The sequence below is a fragment of the Emericellopsis cladophorae genome (assembly GCF_022114955.1).
Source record: "Emericellopsis cladophorae strain MUM 19.33 chromosome Unknown NODE_29_length_272814_cov_116_152143, whole genome shotgun sequence".
Lineage (NCBI taxonomy): Eukaryota > Fungi > Ascomycota > Sordariomycetes > Hypocreales > Bionectriaceae > Emericellopsis > Emericellopsis cladophorae.
The window spans coordinates 171,966-191,001 of NW_026250954.1; the positions used below are offsets into that span (position 1 = coordinate 171,966).

Sequence of the window (19,036 nt, forward strand, 5' to 3'; positions counted from 1 at the left end):
ACCTACCACCTGCTGGCCCCAGTATCAATACAACTTAACTTGTTCATGGCCGAATTGGGATCCCCAGCTCCGGGAAAATTGTTTCATAATCAGCCACGACAATGTGCTTGAAATCGCTGCCGTCTCTTCGCTGCTGACCGTACCACACCAACGTGTTAGAACCACCGGTCTCTACCACTCGACCTTGCTTTGCAGCATCCTGTGTCCATTTGTAGAAGAGGTTCCGCGACGCATGAGCTCCCCGGGGAGGATGGAAAACTATCCTCGCGTCTGTCGGCTCGCGGATCGTTGTGTCTTTGCTGTTGCTCTTCAAGTCCTTGAGAGACGCCTGACCCATCTCATCGGCTCTCTTCAGATCCTCGGGGCTAGAAGGCTCGGCAAGTTTCCACCCGCGCTCAGGCATCACGTGTCTTGGTGATGGGACATATGTCCTCGCATCCGACACAAAGTTTGTGAGTTGCTCGAGCACGATATCGAGAGGGTCTCTATAGCGCGTCTTCACGCTGGCCCAGCCACCCACCCAGACCTTCTGGAGCTGTACCTCGGGATTTTTTCTTCCGTTTTCCTCTGCTATAATCCTCACAAACTCCCGATGGATGGGTGCCATGTCCGCTTCAGTGAATTTCTCATCCGGAGACACCTTACCGGCGTACGAAGGATCCCAAATTAGCAATTCAGAACCAGAACTCCAGGGCCGTGAGTGAGGTTCTACGGGTCGGAATAGTGCAAACCATGGCCTTCTGTGTAAGACAACATTTTCGGTTTCTTTCAAAGCTTTACGCCAATTTCCCTCTGGTGTAAGAAACAGGCCGGCGAGCGTGTTCTTAAGAACAGGGCCGCGCACGGCCTGAACCTGGATACCTTTAGGGGTGAGTGGATGTAACTTCCGAAACCATGAGACGAAATCGGTGAATCCTCCTGTGTAATGGCCTAGGAGCTGAGAGACTTCGTGTAAGTCCGGATACCCGACAGGATTGAAGTTCAGGAACACGGCCTGCCTGAGATATGGCTCACTCCCCGTGACAGACTGGAGGTATTCGCGTAACGCTTCTGGGGAGTCCTCGCCTGCGAGTTCACTAGGTCCCGCGCTGCGACCGTCATTGCTGATTTGGCCGGGATCTTGAGCATGTGATACCGTATCCTGTTGCCATCTCACTGGAGCAATCCTCCGCGCGAGCTTGTGGGATACCTTGGAGGTGCAAATAGCGAAGAATCTCGAGTACTTATCCATGTTAGCAACGGACCACCATCCGAGCCAATTAAGCAAGCTCTGCTCGTCGTTTGGATCGATAAAGGGCGGGGCATATACTAAAGCGGAAGCCGATTGCGCGTAAGATGTGTCGTTCTCAGCCTCGTCCCTCGGATATATTTGCATGAGTTCCCTAATGAGGGCCAGGGCTTTATATAGATTAGCCATATCAGCCCTAGCAACAGCCTCGTCTCTTTCCACAGGGAAGTGTTGACGTTCATCAGCAAGATCCATGAGCCATTCATCGAGGTTCGCGGGGATGACCAGCCGTCCTAGCCGTGTAGGCCTACCGGGCCGCCCATACTCATGCATGAACCACTTAAGAAACATGTATGCTTGTCTGGGCTGGGCCACAAAGACTGTCGGGCAGAGGTGGAAGACCCAACCACCTTGAAAAGCTGGTCTTACACAAACGTTCCCAATGTTTGGAGGCTCTCCCCGCCAGAGTGAGGTGACGGAAGTAGACAGGGCTCGATCGAATACTGAAATGGTGTAAAGGCCACGAGCTGCTTTTTTAAGGACATCAGCCATATCGGGGAACAGCCGTACTTTCCATAGAATGTCTTCGTGGATAATAATCGTGCCACAGCCTTCGCGGATAAAGCTCATCCAATCGCCTTTCGAAAGGCAATCGTAGAACTTGCATTCACGCCCTGACGCCATGGACATCCAATCCGCCATCATACGGGCTTCCGCAACATTGGAGACCGGGAAAGCTAGGAATACAGGTAGTTTCGATATGTTCCTTGGCTCCTTGGGCATAAGGGCAGTACAGTCAAGATGTATAAGTCGAGCTAACCCTTGCGGCATGCTTCGCAACTCTGTACTTTCACCCTTGCCTGAAGTAGAAGCAAGTTCGCCCAGACTGAAGGAACCTGGTGTCGACCCATCGTCGGGACTTCTTGGCGCCCAAATGATATATCTTAGCGGGTCAGCGTTCTCGGGAAAGTCGAATTCCCCCAGGTTCCACTCTTCGTACTGAGGTGGGAATACTGTGATCATGTAATTTGGTGTTGCACAAATGATACATTCTGACAAAGAATGCAATCTCTGTCTAATACTTTGCAAAAGATCGAGATCAGACGGCGTAGAAAGTGTGCCCTTCGCGAGTGGTTCGCGCTGTGTCAACAGTGGTAACTGAGTTCTGAGCTCGTCGACTTTACACCAGTGGCTAAGCACGACGCGGTTGCAGCTTCGAAACTGCCGTAAACAAAGCTGATCATCCTGAGGCAGCCCACTAAAGCCTATATTGACCGGCCTCGACGCCTGGAGGCCAATTAAACATTCCTTAACAAGTACCGTCTTGGGCTTGGACAATGTATTGTGCTCTAATGGCCGTGTCGGTTGTCGCTCGAGGCCTTGTGATATTGGTGTCGATGTCGATGTAGACAGGTCCAGTTCGGGAAGGTCTGGAACAAAAAGCTCCGACTCGTTGTCATCGTCCTGAGAAGCAATAGGCATGTCATTGAAAATTGCCGTCGTGACCTTTCCGAAACTAACAGTCTTCCGGATCTTTAGCGGTGGTCGAACACCGTGGGCAAGATCAGAAGCATCTGAAGTATTCGTTGCAGACGATTTGAGGGAACTTGGACGGGATTCAAGGATAGGATCCGTGGTGGGATCAGTAATGGGGACTTGAGATCTGTCGTTGTGGCTGGTGCTCGACCCAGGCAAAAGGGGGTTAGACATTTCGGAAACTTCTGGCCGGCGTCGGGGGTCTCGGTCCTCCGCATTTCTGGATGCTTTGTAAAGTAGATGTTGCTTATGGAGATTGAGACGTTGCGCTACCCGGGACGGGTCCGCGGCAGCGTCTTTCAATGTCGTTCTCTGCTTGCGCACCTTGCCACCCGAAAATACGTTGCCGACAGGGGCCATCGGTTCAGCTTTGCGAGGTTCAGGCTTCTTTGCCGCGCCTGGAAGTGTGCTAAGCCTTTTCAATCCTGTAGGGCGAGGTTCCTCAGAGTCTTGGACAGTCTGCTTCGCATTCGATAGTTTGCGGGCTGGACTTGTGCCGGGCGGGCGCGCTTCTCTGCTCATGGATCCATTTGAAGCAGTGTTGTTGTTCCTGTCGTCGTCGTCGTCGTTAACCTTGCTTTGCGTGGATGCCGTAGGTTGCGGCGGTCGGGCCTTGGGCGTGTTAAGTGAATCAAAGTTGTTGGATTCGAACTCGGAAGGCGACCAGATACTGAGAGCTTCTTGTAGGTAAAACCTCCTCATCTCATCAGACAATTCCTTTGGAAGTTGTCCGCCTGCCACTGTCCACGGTTTCGGGTTCAGCCCATGCCGAGTCCTAAGCTTGTTTCGCAGCTTGTGGCGTTTGTAACGACTGCCGATCTTTCTCTCCTGCTCTCTCACCCATTTGCTGATTGATTCTTTCGGGTCGCCTCCCTCATCTTCGATTTTTCTTTTGCACGTTTCCCACTCTGCGACAGTCTCCTCGGGCAAGTTCTCTATTGGTTCCCATGTAGCCTCGGCAAGCGGAAAACCTAGAATGAGCACAACACTTGTTAGAATAGCAAGCAGCTAAAAGTTTGAACTCACCTGTCCACAAGACGAGGCATCTATGTCTTGTCAGTGGTCGATCATTGTCGTCCCTCTCAGCGAGGAGGGCATCACCGATGATGCCCTCGATTTCCCATTCAGTATCTGATTCAGGGTTTTCCTCAATGCTAGATGTCAAAGACACTTCGTCTTCTTCTCGCGACATGATGACTTTGACGTGCCAGGCGGGCTCTTGTCATGATCCTGGCTGGGTCAGTCGCGGTTGCTTGCGTTGTGGAACGTGCAGTGTGTGCTGAGATACGGTGTGCTCACATGAATAGCAAGGCGAACGTAAGGCTTGCGCAGAATGAGCGCCGCTGTACAGGATTCGAAATTCTCATCAAGCGTCGCTGGTATCGTTTGTGTAGCGCTATGTTCTAAACACGGTGAGCAGAGCGTGTGTGCTCGTAGAACCACAATCTCATGAGCAAGCGAGACTGGAGCACAAACAGTAACGGAATGACACTTCCAAAACGTGACTGCACGGCACGTGACTTCAGATGAACAAGTACCTGATGGAAGCTGAGTAACGTCGGACGCATAGACCTTTGCCATATAGTTCAGTCCATTATTTGTTAGCAGAGCAACGTCGCGGGTTTCGTGGACTAGAGCCCGAGTTCGTGGTGAAGGTAATGCGCCTAGTTTGATGAGCGACAGGGTCTAGTTCCAAGGCACCTTGCCGTAATAAGTAAGGTGGGGTTTTTAAGTACGCCGCGGCGAGATGTCAAATAATACTGGAATACTGGCGACCACGACGCAAGAACAATGACCTTCAGGCTTCTCAGGAAGTAGTACATAGCAGCGTTAGCATGGTACGATTTCACTTTAACTACTGCTGATTGGACCATCAAGACCCTGAGGCTCCACGGCACCAATGGCTGGAGCAACAATGGGCTGTTCAGAGGTCGAGACAGCTTGCCGCAGATGTACCGGCAAGCTGGTCGACGACAAACAGCCGATGAACCGCGGTCATCATCAACGAATAGGGCTGTTGGAACACTACGCCAAGGTACGGGACTCACCTTCAATGAGACCTGTTGTGCGGGAGGATACAGGGTAAGCAAGACAGTCCTGCAGAGGAACCCCTAGGGCGGTGAAACCGGTGATAATGATTGATAGTATAAGCCTATCTTTGCAGAAAGTAGGACTCTAGAAGCGCGTCAAAGCGCGACTTGAATAGTCAAACTGGACATGATATCATCCAAGCGCTCCTAGTCCTCGAGAACCCTTGGTCTTGTCACTGAACAATCTGCTAAACGCACTACAGGCATTAAAGCCCTGACAAAGGTCGTCAGTTGCTATCTGCGGCTAACACCACGCAGGCTCGACCGTGGGAGCGCCACGCATGCCCACCCTGCTCAGCCTACTGAGCCTCCCTTCCATCCTCGTGCTCCACAACTCAATCCACACCTTGACACCTTGACCCCATCCCAGTACAGACTGACAACTGCCACAGAGCTGCCTCTCGAGAAGCCCCAACGACTCCAGCAACTTCAGCGAGGACGATTTTGACATTTCCGACATCTTGAGATCATGGCTAACGACGAATATGATGTGCGTTCCCCTATCGCCCCAGTACCCTGATGCGCCCCGCTGACCTTTGCCCTGCCAGTTCCTCTTCAAGGGTGCGATCTACCCCTTTCCCGACAGGTCGCCGGAGCGTTGAACGACCTATTGCTGATTTGAGTTCACAGTGGTGTTGATTGGTGATTCTGGTGTCGGAAAGTCCAATCTGTTGAGTCGATTCACCCGTAACGAGTTCAACATCGATTCCAAGTCCACCATCGGCGTCGAGTTCGCGACCCGCTCGATCCAAGTCGACTCCAAGACAATCAAGGCGCAGATCTGGGATACTGCCGGCCAAGAGCGCTACCGCGCCATCACGTCGGCCTACTATCGCGGTGCTGTTGGCGCACTTCTCGTTTATGACATCAGCAAGCACCAGACCTACGAAAACGTCACCAGATGGCTCAAAGAGCTGCGTGAGCATGCGGACGCCAACATCGTCATCATGCTGGTGGGAAACAAGAGCGATTTGAGACACCTTCGAGCGGTGCCCACAGAGGAGGCCAAGGCGTTTGCCAGTTCGTCACTGAATGCTATTGCGAGTGATCACATGCTAACCGCCATCTTCAGGCGAGAACCACCTCTCCTTCATCGAGACCTCTGCCCTCGACGCCAGCAATGTCGAGCTGGCCTTCCAGAACATCTTGACGGGTATGTGACGCGCGCTGGAGTCTAGACGCTCGCTGACCATGGGCTAGAAATTTACCGTATTGTGTCGAGCAAGGCACTTGACAGCGCGGACGGCGGCCAGGCACCCATGGCCGGCACAGGCATAAAGATCGACCCGTCCAGAGAGAACGAGGCTCCCAAGGACGGCAAATGCTGTTGATCTGTTTTGCTGATCGGTCGCGCTACTTTTCCAGTGGGGTTTCACATATATGCTGGGCGTACTTCGTGTTCTCCGCTGGCAAGACATGGTCACTTCCTTGCCGCTATAATGAGAAATGTCGGACGGGCGCAAACATTGTTGCTGGAGGCAGAGAACAAGTCTACAGGATTCCTGCTCTGATGTGATACTAGAAAGGCGCCAGATTCTTGACTCTCTTTTGTTCATGCTGTCACGAGAGGGCAATGTGCTGCTAGTACGTTGGTGCACGTGCTCGACGATCACTACGACTATGTCTTGTGTTGGTAGCAAGGCAATGGACTTATAATGATACAAGTTGATGTTTTTGTCTTTTTAGTGGCCTTGATTCCAATATCTCCGTGTTGTCAATCGTATTTCACCTTTCCAGTGCCAGTTGGATTCATCCTGCGACTTTGTGGGGTTTGGCGGGCGCCCCACGTCGGTGTCGATAAGAGCTTATCGCATAGTGTCAGTCGCTGGCGGCCAATTTTTTCCCCCAGTAACATAATCCCCTGCTGCAAGAGTGAACTTTTGCGACTTCGCCGAATCGCAATCTTTGGACGCGAGAGCAGTCAATCCAGGCATCCTCGCTTTTTATATCATCTCCCATCAGCTCGCGCCAATATCAGTCATGGCCGCCGTGTACAAGTCACTGTCCAAGTCGGACAAGTCAGCGAGCAAGAAGGCCGATGGCCCTAGCAATGGCATCAAGAAGAACAGGCAGAGGGTTCTCATCTTGTCCTCGCGAGGCGTCACCTACAGACATCGCCATCTCCTCAACGATCTCGCGACTATGCTTCCTCACGGTCGGAAAGACGCCAAATTCGACTCCAAATCGAAGCTTTACGAACTGAACGAGCTTTCCGAGCTGTACAATTGCAACAACTGTCTGTATTTGGAAGGCCGCAAAGGTCTTGACGGATACCTTTTCCTATCAGCTGTGCCAAACGGACCGACTTGCAAATTCCATATCCAGAACCGTATGTTTTCTAGAGCGAACAGATGAGACCAGGCACTGACTTGCTAGTACACACCATGGAAGAGCTTCACTTCACCGGCAACTGCCTCAAAGGCTCGCGGCCGATTCTGTCCTTCGACTCTACATTCGAGAAAGAGCCCCACCTGCAAGTCATCAAGGCTTTGTTCACGCGTACCTTTGGCGTTCCAGAGGGCGCTCGCAAGTCGAAGCCATTCATCGATCATGTCATGGGGTTCACAGTGGCCGACGGCAAGATTTGGATCCGCAACTACCAGATCAACGAAGAAGAGCAGTCGAAGGTCAAGAACGCCGCGGGCGAGGAGGAGATCGAAACGACTGACATGAGCCTCGTGGAAATCGGTCCTCGCTTTGTCCTTACGCCAATCGTGATACAGGAGGTGAATCGCACTCGTCAGAGTACACGGGAATGCAATGGGAGCTAATCATGCGTGTATAGGGCTCCTTTGGTGGACCGATCATCTACCAGAACCGAGAGTTTGTGTCGCCAAACCAAGTCAGGTCTGACCTCCGCAGAGGCAAGGCTACACGACACAACGCAAGGGCAGAGCAGACCGTGGCACGGCTGTCGCGGAAGGGAGATCTTGGACTACGTACCAAGGGTCCTCAGAGGCAACCGAAAGGTGACTTGGACACGAAGATGTTGTTCTCATGAGGACAAAGGGATATTGAGTTGGTGCTCAACACGGCGTTGGCGTTACGGCTCTGGATGTAGAGTGAAATACCAATGACATTAGGTACTTGGCTTCCTGTCCAGTTTCGGTTTGATCCATGCCGTGAAAGCTCACGGACATCTGAAATCCGGATGTCGACTGTCCTTTCGATTCTATGCACGCGACGTTGCCGCTCGTCAATCACAAGGGCAAGTGAATGACTCTAGGATATACAAAACCGCTAGCACATGCTCTTACCCAGGTTAATTCCAAATGACACCGTTGAGTCATACTGACATGTTTTAATGGGCAGGTTATGCCGTGAAATATATTAGTGCCGTCTCGGTCCGGTAACTGAACTCCAAGTCGCGTGGAACGCGTCCCGGCAAATGTCCGGACATTACTGAACCAGAGTCAACGACATCAGCGACATGTCTCCTGCCCATCCCGCCGTCCCTTCTCCATCCAACTTCACTGAGCCGACCCTCTGACACTCCAGCAGAGCGTAGTCGAATATGGCGTACCGTGACGAACACCATTCCCAGCCCGCGAGGCGCGCAGTCTCCCCACGCAGCGCGACTGTGACGATGCCTGGACGCAACACCCTTATCACCATTTCAAGCCCCAACGCCGGGGTAGTCGATCAGTAATCGCTGAAGATTAACTTCTCTGGACACCTCATCGCTTGGTTTCCAGAGCTTTCAGGGCCCTCATCAAGACTACCCTTACGTGACGGCCATAGTCGTTGCTTTCAGCATCAATTGTCGAACATCATTCAGTTTGGCCTGGCCTGCTTTCTTCTTCAACTACAGCTTGAGAGGTCCAGCACATTTTAACGACCGTAACCCAACATACAGATCCTACACCACCTCCGTCGTCGCAAATTCAACCCTTGATATGGTTGCATCAAAGCGTGTGACGGGCTTGTCAAGCCTTCCAATGGAACTCCTCTTGGACATTTACCATCACATGGACGTCGGCAGCATTTACGAATTGTCTGCCATCAACAAGTTTTTCCACAACCTTTTCACTACACGCAAGGCAGCCATCCTGTTTCCGGTATTGGCTCGAGAGTTCAGTCCATTCGACGAGCTCCTGCAAGTCTATACCGCTACAGCGAACGATCTGCCAAGCACGGCACGCAGCCTGTACCAGCCCCGGCGAATCATCTTCAGGCGCTTCACTGGGGACGCTGGCATTGTGCTGGCGGATGGCCCTTCCGTGGCTCAGACGAAGCCTGTACACACCCAAGTTAATGGACGCGGGCGTGGCGTACGGGGTGGTATTGATCTCCGTGGTCATGGCCACATTGTTCTCACTGAAGAAGACCTTGGCCCCATTATTGAGCTTTGCCTGCTGGTCCGTAAATGGGAGTCGCTGTTCCCCTCAATGAGATGGTACTATGATCCGGCCCGTTGTCGAACACTGAGGCCGCACGAGGGAGAACGCTTCCGCAGAGCGTTCTATCGATGGTGGCTTTTCGGCATTTACTTCCACGGAGACATGCCCAGACCACGCGTGGGCCTGCCCGAACCCTTTGCGGACGACTTCAGGAGCAGTCTCATTCGACACTACCCTACAAGCCAGCTGCTGGAGTTGATGGATTTGATGGAAACGCTGAAGGATATCATCCTGCACTACATTTGCCCGCGGCTGAACGCGAATGAGCAACTGGTGAGCCAAGCCTGACGCCGCTGTGAAATACAAGTCTGACGAATCCTCAGAATCTCAATGAACAACCCCCGCTTATAGACAGCGTTGATCGCATGCAGTCCATGTCGGACAGCTGGAACGATCAGAGTCGCTGGGGCCGCGTCATCAAGACTTACTTCAAGCTTGGCCCCAGAGATCTCATGTATTATTTCGACAACATTTGCAGCTACCCTCGGAGGCGTCTGATTGGAGAAATCCGGGCCAAGTTTGCGACTTTTACTTTCGACCAGGAATCCATACAGCTCACTGTTCGCTGCGTCTTGGATGAGCGACAGTGGCTAGTCTCTTCCCCAAGCCTGGCAACTGACGAGTCCGGCGGCATCATTGACTTCGACGACGAGCGGGACCTTGAACGTTCAGTGTTCAATAAGGATGGCAGCCCTGACGGCGGATTACCCAACGGCAAGAGGTTCGTGACTTGTTTGTCGCAATACTCGCCAAGAGGAGACGATGGGGCGCATCTCGAGGACTACGATCGGGAAAGCGCTTGGGAGCGTCTTCATTCTTCCTTTCAGACCTTTCCCGTCGAATCCGTGATGCCTTAGAGATTGCCGGGCTTAATAGGTCTATTGTGTGTTATCATGAATCATAGAATGACTCTCAGCGAAGACATGGGCGATAGCGCTGCGGCATGGTGTATCGTCCCTTGCGGCGTCTCATACTCGGGAAAATCGGAATCAATTCCATATGAAAAGAGTCTATGTAGCTGCAAATATATGTACTTGTCCCTCGTTAGCTTTTGCATGTAACCTCATTTGGCCATCAATGTGAGGTCCTCGCGTTGTAGGGCTCTCGTTGTAACTTGCGGCGTGCCACTAGCCGCGACGCTCCCCCAATCAATTCCAGAACTCCGGCTCTCACTCATTTTGGGATCCTCTCACTCATCCATCTACTACACCACCCTACTGCAGCGCAGCGCAGCCCTCGCAGGCTACGTTTTTCGGAACTCTCGTCAGTGAGATAGGGGAACTGATTAGGGTATCGGAAGCTGTTTCTACAGAGCCGCAAACGGTGCGCGCGACGTTGGCGCATGGCTCGTAGTCGAAGCACAAGGTGAGTGCAGCACCTGACCATACTACAGACACAAAATCGCTGTCACCAAGAGAGCCAAACTGTGTACAGCGCTTGTCTCGCACCCTAATTCTCAATACAGAATATCATATTCTCACCTTGATCCTCTGCGCCCTCCTACCCCATGCCATGCGAGCAGCCTGCATCATACGTTCGTTGAGACCTTACTGATTCACCAGCAGCTGTACTGCGCTTGTGCCGCCCTCTTCTTCGAGACCCAGGATAAAGATTTATTGAAATTGTATTGTCGCCTAGGCCGGCTGGAGACCTCGACATGGACGCACCCCCGGTCGAGGACCACCACATGAGGGACGTCGATCCCTTGGAGACTGAAGATGATAGCGGTCAAACGGATCAGACATCGGGACCTCATTCGGCAGCCACAAGCTATGATGACGCCGACACTGAGCCAGACAGTCTGGCTCTGGAACAGTTGAAGCGGCGAGGTCTCTTGCCAACAGGACTTTGCTACGACAGCAGGATGAAAATGCACATGAATGCCGAGTTCAGCAACAACGCCCATCACCCGGAGGACCCTAGGCGCATACACGAGATCTTTGAAGCTTTCAAGCGCGCCGGCTTGATTTACCAGGGGCCGCCAGAACTCGCTGCCAGAGTGTTCAAAGAGATGCCCACGCGGTACATGTGGCGCATACCAGCGAGATTCGCTCTGGATGCGGAGATATGTCTAGCGCATACACCAGCCCACCTGTCTTGGGTCAAGGAGACGGAGAACATGAGTCTTGCGGAGCTACGCGAGTTGACTAAGAGGTACGACTCGACACGCGAGTCACTCTACGTGGGTAGCCTCTCTTGCTACGCAGCGACCTTGTCAGCAGGCGGTGCAATTGACACGTGCAAAAACGTCGTTGCCGGGAATGTCAAGAACGCGTTCGCGGTGATCCGGCCTCCCGGACATCACGCTGAGATGGACCAGCCTATGGGATTTTGCTTCTTCAACAATGTTCCAGTGGCGGTGCGCACATGCCAGAAGGAATACCCCGAGACGTGCCGGAAGGTCCTCATCCTGGACTGGGATGTACACCATGGCAACGGCATCCAGAACATCTTCTATGATGACCCCAACGTACTCTACATCTCTCTGCACGTCTACATGGACGGAACTTTCTATCCTGGACGTCCCGAGAACGATGCAATCCCAGACGGGGGCATCGAGCACTGTGGTGCTGGCGCAGGACTAGGGACCAACGTCAACATCGGGTGGCATGCGCAAGGCATGGGAGATGGAGAATATATGGCCGCCTTCCAGAAGATTGTGATGCCCATCGCTCAGGAGTTCAACCCCGATCTCGTGGTGATTTCCGCTGGCTTTGATGCGGCGGATGGGGATGAGCTGGGGGCGTGCTTCGTCACACCAGCGTGCTACGCGCACATGACACACATGCTCATGTCGCTCGCCAATGGTCGTCTAGCAGTCTGCTTAGAAGGAGGCTACAATCTGAATGCAATCTCGAATTCGGCCGTTGCGGTTGCGCGCACGCTCATGGGCGAGCCGCCTCCACAGATGACGATACCGAAACTCAACAAGGAGGCGGCCAGAGTCCTGAACAAGGTACAGATCTACCAGTCACACTATTGGCAGTGCATGCGTCCCGGCGTGGTCGACATGGCCCTCGCCCAGTCCAACAGGTCGCAGCGCTTGCACGATTTTGTGAGAACTGCCCAGAAGGATGTGTTGATGATGAAGCACCACATGGTACCATTGTACATTCAGAGGGAGAAGCTTCACCGTACTTTTGAAAATCAGGTCCTGGTCACGCCGACAATCGAGATGGCGCGCAAGGTATTGATCGTCATTCATGACCCGTTTGTTATCCGATTCGAGTAGTGCACACAAAACAGCTAACGAGTCTAGGCCTGAGCTGCTGTCGCAGCCTGAATACGGCGACCACACGCGCCTTGAGCTACACAATTCGTTCATCGTGGATGGAGTCACAAGCTATATCGATTGGGCGCGTAAAGAAGGCTTTGGCGTCATGGACGTCAACGTGCCTAACTGTGCGGAGAGAACAGACGCAAGTGCTCGCATGCCGCCCTGGACTCAAAAGCTGACAATTGCAGAACACTGGGCTTTTAATACCCTCGATAACTCCAGGCGAGCTCGAAAGACAGACTGCGAGTCTTATGGAGTGGCTTTGGGACAACTACATCGAGCTGTACGACGCAAACCACATCTTCCTGGTGGGTGTGGGTAATGCCTACCTCGGTGTGAAGATGCTCCTCATCAACAGGCGTGAGTACCACTTTTACCCGGAGAAGCAGATTGACTAAGATATACTGTAGCCTGCAGAGAGCGCATTTCTGGGGTCGTCAACTTTGTGAACGGCAATCTGCGACCCGTCAAGTCTCAGACTGACGATGGGTTGTCCCCGTGGTACAAGCAGAACTCTCAAGTCTACGTCGCAGCCGACCACAACTGCTGGCTGGACCCCTCGCTCGCCCAGAAGATTGAGAAGCGCCGGTTCGGCACCGTTGTTCGTAGTAAGGAGAGCGGGCTGACCAGAATGATGGATGCGCACGCCGAAGATGTACAGCGGTGGATACGGGATCGGGTTTCTGAGGAAGAGGATAGTGGCGATACCACGGAAGAGTCGTCCTAGACAAGGGAGTTTTTCTGATTTGCTTAGGCGGTTGCTACCTGCGAGCATAGATTTACGTTAGGCTTGAAATTTAGACACTTGATGCTTCCTTGGTTGAGATGAACGACGGCCTTTGGCGGCCTCTTATCGTCTTATCTTCTTATCTTCTTATCTTCTTATCAGGCTTGTCCTAGTGCGGGAGAACGTCGGCGTTCACATGGAGGATGGACTTCTTCAGTCTCTGGCATAGCATCCGCGCGTTTCCGCAGCTTTGTTGGGCTGCATCTTGAGAGCGCCAGCCGTCCATCATCTTGCGATTCAGCAGCCTTTATCGGGATGGATCGCGATCGGGGTCGAAGGTGTGTGGCCTCCAGCTCTGCAGTCGAGTCCCATGCACACCATATTAACAGTGTTCTAGGTACGACGATGGCGAGGTCGTTAGATACGGCGCCGGCGAATCATGGCGTCCTACACCCCGTGGAGGGGGAGGAGGAGCTGCCTCGCCTGGCGACAGGAACAACAGATCACCACCCAGAAGGCCACGAAGCCCTGCGCCACGCGACAGAGATCGATCTCGACCACCACCACCGCGCAGCCCACGACCACTGAGGAGTCCTCGACCGCGTAGCCCACCCGTGCCCTCGTCTGACAGCTACGTGCCCGGTCGACTTCCGCCTAGGCGACGGACGCCAAGTCGCAGTCGTGTTCCCGTAGGCGACCGCTATAGGAGAGATCGATCACGAGACCGCGATAGCCCTCAGCGACGGAGGGAACGTACGCGCTCACCGATACGGAGAGGGTCGCCCCCTCGGCGGAGCATATCGCGACGACCAAGCCCTCCACGGCGACCCTCCCCTGGCAGACTAGATCGCTTTGACCGACCTAGATCACCCCCGCCGCGTCGAGAATGGGGACGGGACAGAGACTTTGACCGAGACAACAGGCGTGATCCGGAGCGTGAGCGTCCATGGAAGGATAGGGACCCATCACCAGCCAGAGGTCGCAATCCGGACAGGTTCCCAGACCGGCGCGACGACACATTTGCCCGACGCAGCCCCTTTCGGGGTGACATTGGACGCGAGAGACGCCGGTCGCGATCTCCAATCAGGCGCGAACGATCCCCGATTGGCAGGCGAACACCAATGTCAGGAGGCAGAGGTGGCTCGTACCGACCTTCTCGATCCCCCAGCAGGCGACCAGAGCGATACCAGAATTTCCGTAGGTCCCCAGCCAGGGACTCGAATTTATCCTCAGCAATGAACTCGAGGCCCGAATCGAGGCGCCCTTCGCCAGGCCCTGCCCCCAGGAACCGCTCACCTTTGCCGTCGAGGGACCACTCACCTGGTCCTCGAGTCCCGCTGTCGAGGGAAGCATCAAAGACCACCCTAAGGGACGACAACGGGTCGGGGCCAAAGTCTCCGCCTCGCGGTCCTGCCGCTCTCCGCGCACCTCCCACAGGGCCAGCTGCTAGTCGCAGCTACTCAAACTCGTCTCACCCATCTACGCCCGGTGCCAACCGAGCGGACATCACTAGCCCGAACCCTGCCAACCCACCTGCTGGACCCCGTGGCTACGTTGCTTCTTCCCGAGGTGGTTATGCCTCTCGAGGTGGACGTGGAAACTGGTCGCAGTCCACGCCGCGCCACATGAGTAGCGGTCGGGCCACGAGTCCCTCGGGCTCGGGCGGCGCGCCCACGATTCCCACCGGTCCTCGAGCCTCGTCCGGTGCTGCCTCTTCCACACCAACGCAGGGTCGACCTTTCAACCCACCCACAGGTCCGTCCGCCGGGACTCCAGCACCTCGCCAGTCTCTGGCGCAGTCTCTTCTCGCCACCCTTCCTCCCATTGTGCCTGGCGGCAAGATCGACCCAACCATGATGCCCATGGTGCTGGGTGTCACCCGCGAGCTCGAGCCTCACTATCGCAAACTCCGCGATGAGGAGGAGAAGTTGCGCGACGAGCTACGTGCGAAGCAGGAACGCCTGCGAAAGAGCCTGTACACGTGGGATCGTATGGGGCGTGAATCCGCCGCCTGGGAAATGAGGAGCGATCTGAGCGAGAGGAGCATGACCAACCTCGCTGGAGATGGCTCGAGTGGCGCGGCGTTCTAGCGGACTCACTTTGGGGGGGTTGGGGGGAAGGAACAGCACTGTACTATTGTGTTAGATTAACATTGTCACGCTGGCGTTGGGGCGTCGTCGACAGACTTGGCTAAAATTGATAATTTACTTTTCGCAACGCATTAGCTCTACTTCGTAATCTCCTAAATCGTGTGGCTCATCATTTTTGAACACAAGTGACTTGTGACACCGCTCGAGTAAGCCATGGGACCATGATATTGCGCCCATCAAATCTTGTGTGGGAGTGGTCCGGATTAATCTATTGACATCGCTGACCTTGACACATGTACATGTCCGTAGCCTTTGCCAGCCGTAACAGCTATTGCCGTCGTTTCCCATTCATGGCATCATACAGGTGATTCTGAGGCGTGAGCTGCCTCAATGTGTCCGTCCCACGTACCCGCTCCCTCACCATGTTTCGTTTGTGCGTCCGACAATTGGCTGCAAGTTCATATCGACCATCGAGTATGCCATTACCAAGCATAATCATCATCTTCAACCTCGTTATCCTCGTTCCACTCTTCCCCAGATGACTCGTTGGCCTCGTCTTGGAAATCTTCCATACTGTACTGGAGCTCGCGGGTCTTTTGGTTGTCGATCACGATGAGTACCGTGTCACACATGCCTTGAACGGGTAACTTTTCGGTCTGTGGCTCATTCTGCCCGCTGCGCTCGGACTCCGTCCCAGAAGAGTGACTGTCGGCCGATTCTTCCTCCTCCTGCTCATCCTCGTCTGTGTCAGGTTCGCGATACTGAGGTCTATTCCGTGGGCGGGACGAATGCCGGTCCGTGTCAGAAGCGGAATGGGCAGCGATGCGACCACTGCGCCGGGAGGGAGATCCACGCTTTGCACGTTTCCGCGGTTTCGGGGGGGCCTCCTCGACACACGGTGCGACGATGTTCTCCTCTTGTCTGAGCGTGACGTTATGCGATGGAGGCACAAAAGGCCTGAGGAAAACGTGATCCATCTTGTCCGTCCATCCTTGGCGTAGTTCTGCACGACGCTGCCACGGGATATTCAACACTGTCTTGATGGCTAGATGGCGTAGTCTGGGCAGCTTCGGGGCGCTATCGACAAGGGATTGAAGAAAAGTTTCGGCTGCCTCCACCGTCCACTCCCTAACGTGCTCAATTTCGATCAACTGTAATGACGATGGCCAGAGCGGGACCTGGCCAGGCAGCAGGGCCTGGTCGTACATGGCATCCGAGTCGTCGATTGTCTCGTGGTGCCGATAGTATGACAGATTCATCCGCAGCTCAGCTAGGTTCGGGCAGCTCAACGCAAGGTTAGGGACGAATTCCAAGCTGAGACTTTGGTTGTGGGAGAGTGTCAAGTATCGCAGACTACTTCCGTGGCTCTGCAGGAAGCTGTCAAGATCTTCTGAGCGGACTTCCCAACAATTGATAAGTTCCAAGTGCGCTAGGCCTGCCGGCAGCTTGGAAAGCATTCGGTCATTCATTGTTGTGGATGCCTCAAATACAAGGTGACGAAGAGATCCCAGGCAAGCGATAGCTGCAGCGATATCATCCACGACCGCCTCGTCGGCCAGCTCGATCTCCAGCGCTTCGTCTGGGGTTTTCGCCACAGGCTTGTGCAGGGACGGTGTTTGGAAGTTGATGAAGCTCAGTTTCGTCAGGTGGCTGAAGGACGCAAGCTTGTGTATGCGAGCTATGGCTGCGATGTCTGGCACCGTCCCTCCAAGCATGCGACTGCTCCACTCCCAGCTCTTGAGCATGACGGGGGAGGTTTCGCCCTCATCACGCGGGTTGTACTGGCCCAACTCCAAAGACTGAAAGAGCTGTTCGGGATATTGCCAGCGCAGCGACTTGTCAAGAGCCCTGTACGGCGGCTGATCGAGCTTGGTGAATACTATCAGCTCTTTGAGCCTCTGCAGAGAAGCGAGGACTGGAGGGAGCGCTCCGACGGGAAAGAGATCGATGTCGATATACATTGCCTCGATGATGGGTTTGTAGCGAATGAGTGTCTCCACCTCTGGCTTCTCCAGGATTGTCATGAGTTTCCGTGCCTTTAGGGATGTGGTCGGGGTAGGACACTTATACAACCCTGTGAGCGCCGGCTGCATGAACGCTCGACACGTCGTCGCTGCATATACAAGCCAGGAATTGTCGAGGGCTCCGCCTGCCCTGGCGGCATACAAGAAGATATCGACCCAAGCCGAGTATGGTATCTTTGGGTCCAGCCAATTGGGTATCCTGCCCAATGGAGCCGATGAAGCCGGGGCCTCGTTCGATCTCTTGGGCTTCTTCCTCGGGGCGCCGAGCGCCCGAGGAGCCTTGCGTCTCTTCTTGACAGCTCTCTGCGGCGCCGGTCGCGATGCAGACTGGTGCTTGCTCGGTCGTCCACGACGATTTGGGGCTGTTCTGGGCGCATCTATCACAATGTCCAGTAGCGCGCGATCGGCGCCTGTTGCGACATCGTCGTCGCTGTCGTGAAACGACTCGAGGGATGCATCGGAGTCATCTGGGCTGTCGTTCTCGCTGTCGTGGTCGGACTCGTAGAGGTTTCCGGGCTTTGTGCGGCGATCTAGACGTGTGCGCTTTGCCGAAGTGGTCCAGGCAGCATCCGATGGCTGGGCTGTCGAGTTGGCAGCACGTGCACGTGTGCGGGCCATGATGCTTCTGAATGCGACAGGCGATGGCCACTGCGCAGCTTCATGGAAGGCGCAAATGTGATATCTCAAAACCCAGAGACCATCGACAAAAAAGCCATCAAGAATGTTCAGATTCAAGTCCAAAGACACGCAGCGAATAGGGTTCTCACTCAGTAATCACGGCGCAAAGTGTATTTCAGAGCAAACGACGATTTCGGTTGCAACGTCATCGGCTCACAGCCACTGCGTATCATAGAGGCAACAACACCTACTAGTCTGATTTACTTGGTCAATAGTTGCGGGTGCATCAGGTATATGTTTAGAAGTCCTGATCTGCTAGAGGGTGAATGGAATGATAGAAGTTGAGGTAAATCACAGGACTGTGAATTTGATGGGGATGCGAGGCCATAAAACCGCAATTTAGGTGGGGTCATTCACGCCAAAGCCACTTCAAACGACAATGGTATTAAACGGTCAACGAAACACCCTCTTCTCACCTATGTAAGGTCAATTCTCACAGTCTTCGAACTAAATAGAAAAATTGAAGTCTTGTGTATTCCAATCTCAGGCGCCAGTTTGCGATGGTTGCCGAAAGGCGCCAAACACGCGTAGACGAAGTGGGGGCGAGATATTCTCTAGGGTAGGCCACGGACAACGCGACGCGAGTGTGTGAGTGTGGCAAGCAAGCCATTGTTGCGTACCTCAACGTTTGATACGCTCAAGTAACAAACCACCTTCTTTCCCTTTTCACACAACAACAAATTGGACCAACTGGAAACTGTTCTTTTCATAAGCCTGCAAAGGATCACGGCAGGGCGTTTACTTTGCACTATCAGCCTGGCTCAGAAGCTTCAAATTTGCAGCTACTGTATCTGGACGCGCCCCTGATCGACGCGTTTGCCAAGCTATCTGACCTCACACGCCCCGGCTCTTAACGCCTCACGATGATGTCGACGGGGAGGAAGGGACGATTACGATCATGAGCCAAGTCTCATCTGGCGATGCTAGCCTGGCGGCACATCGGCGTAAAAGACACCAGGGCACCTCTCAACATGGCAACATCACTA

The 19,036-nt window shown here is 54.0% G+C and overlaps 6 protein-coding genes across 6 annotated transcripts; 3 read left to right on the plus strand and 3 right to left on the minus strand.

Annotated features, from left to right (window-relative positions):
- Window positions 1-43: 43 nt before the first annotated feature.
- Window positions 44-1,128, minus strand: J7T54_001207 (uncharacterized protein; the record flags this gene model as incomplete). The annotated part of the gene is made up of 2 exons (XM_051507263.1): window positions 44-535; window positions 1,015-1,128. 2 exons carry the CDS (start codon window positions 1,126-1,128, stop codon window positions 44-46), a joined length of 606 nt encoding a protein of 201 aa, XP_051361559.1.
- A 1,635-nt stretch (window positions 1,129-2,763) lies between these two features.
- On the minus strand, window positions 2,764-3,956 carry J7T54_001208 (chromo domain-containing protein 1; the record flags this gene model as incomplete). The annotated part of the gene is made up of 3 exons (XM_051507266.1): window positions 2,764-3,033; window positions 3,089-3,735; window positions 3,791-3,956. 3 exons carry the CDS (start codon window positions 3,954-3,956, stop codon window positions 2,764-2,766), a joined length of 1,083 nt encoding a protein of 360 aa, XP_051361560.1.
- A 1,367-nt stretch (window positions 3,957-5,323) lies between these two features.
- On the plus strand, window positions 5,324-8,344 carry J7T54_001209 (brix domain-containing protein 2; the record flags this gene model as incomplete). The annotated part of the gene is made up of 10 exons (XM_051507267.1): window positions 5,324-5,344; window positions 5,403-5,415; window positions 5,485-5,874; window positions 5,927-6,007; window positions 6,055-6,180; window positions 6,833-7,183; window positions 7,231-7,580; window positions 7,640-7,823; window positions 8,167-8,203; window positions 8,266-8,344. 10 exons carry the CDS (start codon window positions 5,324-5,326, stop codon window positions 8,342-8,344), a joined length of 1,632 nt encoding a protein of 543 aa, XP_051361561.1.
- A 448-nt stretch (window positions 8,345-8,792) lies between these two features.
- J7T54_001210 (histone deacetylase 6/10) lies at window positions 8,793-13,258 on the plus strand (the record flags this gene model as incomplete). Its single annotated transcript, XM_051507268.1, has 6 exons — window positions 8,793-9,527; window positions 9,578-9,975; window positions 10,893-12,464; window positions 12,514-12,656; window positions 12,754-12,891; window positions 12,942-13,258. 6 exons carry the CDS (start codon window positions 8,793-8,795, stop codon window positions 13,256-13,258), a joined length of 3,303 nt encoding a protein of 1,100 aa, XP_051361562.1.
- Window positions 13,259-14,493: 1,235 nt separating this feature from the next.
- Window positions 14,494-15,348, plus strand: J7T54_001211 (serine/arginine repetitive matrix protein 1; the record flags this gene model as incomplete). The annotated part of the gene is made up of 1 exon (XM_051507269.1): window positions 14,494-15,348. One exon carries the CDS (start codon window positions 14,494-14,496, stop codon window positions 15,346-15,348), a length of 855 nt encoding a protein of 284 aa, XP_051361563.1.
- Window positions 15,349-15,830: 482 nt separating this feature from the next.
- Window positions 15,831-17,990, minus strand: J7T54_001212 (uncharacterized protein; the record flags this gene model as incomplete). Its single annotated transcript, XM_051507270.1, has 1 exon — window positions 15,831-17,990. One exon carries the CDS (start codon window positions 17,988-17,990, stop codon window positions 15,831-15,833), a length of 2,160 nt encoding a protein of 719 aa, XP_051361564.1.
- Between the last annotated feature and the right edge of the window lie 1,046 nt (window positions 17,991-19,036).